Source organism: Oncorhynchus mykiss, chromosome 5, assembly GCF_057628025.1.
Source record: "Oncorhynchus mykiss isolate SJ-2025 chromosome 5, ASM5762802v1, whole genome shotgun sequence".
In the NCBI taxonomy this organism is placed as follows: domain Eukaryota; kingdom Metazoa; phylum Chordata; class Actinopteri; order Salmoniformes; family Salmonidae; genus Oncorhynchus; species Oncorhynchus mykiss.
The window spans coordinates 92,593,103-92,597,320 of NC_143026.1; the positions used below are offsets into that span (position 1 = coordinate 92,593,103).

Consider the following 4,218-nt stretch of genomic DNA (forward strand, 5'->3'; position numbering starts at 1 on the left):
AATCCTATTCCCTAGCCCTGCGACAATAGGCAGGAGTAGAATCCTATTTCCTATCCCTGCGACAATAGGCAGGAGTAGAATCCTATTTCCTATCCCTGCGACAATAGGCAGGAGTAGAATCCTATTTCCTAGCCCTGCGACAATAGGCAGGAGGAGTAGAATTCCTATCCTCGGTTTGCTTGGAGTCTCAGCCCAATTGTTTTGAAAGCTTGTTTCCTTTTGAGTCCAAATTACAACAATTGCTAAATGTCAGACACATTTTTCAATTAGAAACAAAATGCAAAATCTTTGCTTCCGCCGCAAGTTTATATTCTATCAGACGTTTCAACGGTAATTGCAGCAGGTGAAGGAGCTCTGTTTTGTTTTGTCATAGCAAGTTGTTACATGTTTAGCTACAACATGTAAAGCTGATGACGCGATGTGTTTTGGCATCAAAAAGTGATCATATTCTCTAATCTTTCTTTGAATTTCATATGGACTCCGAGAATAATGGAGGTGTGTAATGAAGCTAAATTAAATCACATCAGGGGTGAGTGAATGAAAAAGCCCTATGAATTTGGAGAACACACACACACACACACACACACACACACACACGACGATGTTGCAACTGAGGATTGAGATTTGTTTGTTTATGTCAAATCAAAACATAACAAAACACTTCTTTACCCATAACAGCTAGCCTAATGTTAAAAACATCGGGTACAGTGTAAAACAGTTTTAGGGCTAGGCCTGAATTAATGTGATGAATGTGACAGATCCGGAACATATCAGTGCTCTTGAGACTTGAGTCATATCTTTCCAAAAGTCCATTTAAATCTGAAGCCTATAATATTATCCCATAACGTATGTTCAACATTTTATCCTGTTGTTCTATTAAATGCGCGTTCCTTATTTTTTTAAATGAAAAAGAACACCCTCTTGATGTGCTTTAGCAAGTCCGTCAAACAGGTCTGACGAGCGGAATCCCTGAAGGGAGGAGGCCTCTCCTCTCCGCTCAGTCGAACATCAAAGACTATTCTGTCGGTTCATTTCAGTGTCACTAAAGAGTACCTCAACACCTTTAACGCAGAGAACATGTTTGTAACCTGTTTAGAACGCAGGCACCGCACCTAAAACTGCAGAAGCTATTACATTGAAAGTTGAATAAAAAAAAACGTTTGACAGCTTGACAGCCACATAAAAATACATCGGTCAGGATTTCAATAAGAAACACATTCTGACATACTAAAGGCATACGATAATATGTCAGGCTACTATCTCTGTAATTCTCAACAGGTAATATAACCTAGTAATTTGTGTATAGCTGCGATAATAACATCAGCCATAATGTTAGAGCTTTGGCTAGAGGCGGACTGAAATAGCCTACATGTTGAGCAACGCGTTTGGCAATATGAGCTTTGATGGCAACATATTAGCAACACTATTGGAAGTGACAGGCCAGTCAGTCCGAGTTAAAGCTACCCTACAACAGGATGAGCCAATACTGTCATGCTACTGCTATAGAACCCGATAGAGACTGACTATAGCCTGGTTGCTGCTATAGGACCCGATAGAGACTGATTATAGCCTGGTTACTGCTATAGAGCCCGATAGAGACTGATTATAGCCTGGTTACTACTATAGAACCCGATAGAGACTGATTATAGCCTGGTTACTGCTAAAGAGCCCGATATAGACTGAGTATAGCCTTGTTACTGCAAGGCTGGTGATTTCACAAGGACAAAATTAAATCACTGATTATTTCACAAAATATTTCAAACTTGAACCTAGCCCGCCTATTGGCCTCTGCTTGCTTTTATTTAGAGGCCTAATCATTTGCTTTGTTATTGTTGTTTTGTTGTTGTTATTATTTGATAGTGGTTTTCTTGTTGCAAAATATTGTCAATTGTATTGCTAAACAATACATTATTTACTAAGCGGTTTTAACTAAACGTATACATTTCAATTAACAGGCTATCCATAGTTTATGGTTTCTGTAACGCGGACTTGCCTTCTGTTTGCCTAAAGGTCTAGGCTACGTTTAATCGTTTATCGTTGAATTCTTCTATTGGTCCCTAAAGAGTAGGCCTAAACGCCACGCGTTGTCAGCACTATCTCACATCTCCTCATTCGTTCCAGATGGCCAGCTGCTACGCGCATGAAACGTCACCTCAATCAAACGACGCTGATTAGAGCGATAATGATCATTTGGAGAGTATGCTGAAGGTACGCTTTGTCTCCTCATCTGTTTTTTGTTTTTGCCGAATCTTCTATTTGCAGTAGGTATACTGTAGTGAAATCCATTGTAATTAATAATTTTTAAAAAAATGACTCATACATGCACATTTACTGTCTTATTTGCTATGGCTCGCAGCCTGGGTGTAGGATAATACAATGTAATGATATAGGTCAAATGGCTTAACCACCATTTTTTTTTTTTTTTTTTTATATATATATATATATTGAGGTTGGTCAAATAACAAATTGAATATAGTATTAATATTCCACAATATCTTGATAAATATTATACTTAAATGTGTTGTTGTCCTCTGATGCCTACCACATTGACACTTTGGGTTAACTCAACAAGGCCGGGTTAACTCAATCAGACTGAGTTGTGCTGCACCTTCCAATGACACGCTACTGCAATATAACCATACAGGAATTTAATATTTTCTAAGACAGATTGTCCTTTATTCAAAAAGTCTTAGCTCGGCAGATGAACAAAGAACCGAGGTATCACCCTTCAAGATACATTTCCTTACCATAACATGACAGGTTTTACATTAAAAAATACAACATTAACTGCTTATAACTTCAAATAAGAAGTTATTCCTCAAAAAAAAAAAAAATGACGTGTGACTATTAGCACTGAACCACAGGAAAAATTGAAAATGAAACATTATTAAATTATAAGGATTTTTCATTTGTTATTTTAAATAGACTGTCTAGTTATGTGCCAGTTCGGTCCATAGAAACAATATAACCCGTATATTTATTAACTCAGAGGTCTTTAATTTTAACCCTATCATACCAGCTGAAATTCAGAGTGCCAAAATGCAACACATTATACAGGAAACAAGAAGGCTATCGTAAATTTGTGCAAGCCAAATTTGGAAAATAAGGTTATCATAATAATATCAATAATAATTCAAACAAAATTATCATAGCATCAAGATGTACATAATAAATAAAGTTAAAGGCCTCCTTTTCCGGTAGCCATTAATAAACGTTATAACATTTACAATAATTCTTACAGTTCACAGGGCACCTGCCGTACATAGTTCCGTCCCAGTTCCATGAGGTCAGGAACCAACGTCTTGTTCAGATCTCGTGAAAAGTTTTCGCCCGTTTTGCTCTTAAGTCCACGGGCCTTTATACTTGTCATTTCTCTTTTTTGGGGGGGGGGGCGAACTGTTCTGTCCATATAACCTATACATGCATTGCTGTTCTCAAATTACTTGTTTAAACAGAAAGTCAGTCAGTCTGTCTGGCGCGTTACATAGCAGTGGCATGTGTTGATGAATATGGGTCTATCCCACTCTTGGTCATACCTGGAAAAAGTATGTAGGCAACCGGGGGCTGTAAACTCGACGCCGACCAGGCGGTACAGTTACAGGGAACCACGTACCCCGGGTTTGTGGGCGACGGGTGGGTGTGGGTGTGCTGGCTGGGGCAACCCAAACTGCCGAACGCGCCGTTCTGGTATCCCAACGAGCCGTAACCCAAACTGCTGGTGGTCATGGTGTGGGGCATCTCTGTCATTTTCTGGATAGCACTGGAGGTGAACTGGCTCGGGTCGAGGAACGAGTAAGGTACCGAGGTCGGGGGCATGAATGCCCTGACTTTCTCTGATGCGCTCAACAGAGAGTCCGAGGCTGAGAGTCCTTTCAAGTGATCCGTGTCCCCAAGGTAAGGCAAAGGGAACACATACCTGTCCTTCTTCAGTAGATTCTTGGGTTTGCGCCTGGGTCTGTATTTATAGTCTGGGTGTTCTTTCATGTGCTGTGCTCGCAGCCTCTTCGCCTCGTCGATGTAAGGACGCTTTTCGGATTCAGAGAGCAGCTTCCACTCCGCGCCAAGTCTTTTGCTGATCTCTGAGTTATGCATTTTGGGATTCTCTTGTGCCATTTTCCTCCTCTGGCCGCGGGACCAGACCATGAACGCATTCATTGGCCTCTTGATATGATCTACGGGCTTTGACATTTTTAAAGAGTGTTCCTTTTATCCCCAATT

General features: G+C 40.2%; 1 protein-coding gene across 1 annotated transcript in view; it reads right to left on the reverse strand.

Moving 5' to 3' along the window:
- Positions 1-2,654: 2,654 nt before the first annotated feature.
- Positions 2,655-4,218, reverse strand: part of sox14 (SRY-box transcription factor 14) — a 1,984-nt gene continuing 420 nt past the window's right edge. The window contains exon 1 of the mRNA XM_021604810.3: positions 2,655-4,218. This exon is cut by the window's right edge and continues 420 nt beyond it. Within this exon, the coding sequence (XP_021460485.1) occupies positions 3,481-4,188 (708 nt within the window). The 5' untranslated portion in view covers positions 4,189-4,218 and the 3' untranslated portion in view covers positions 2,655-3,480.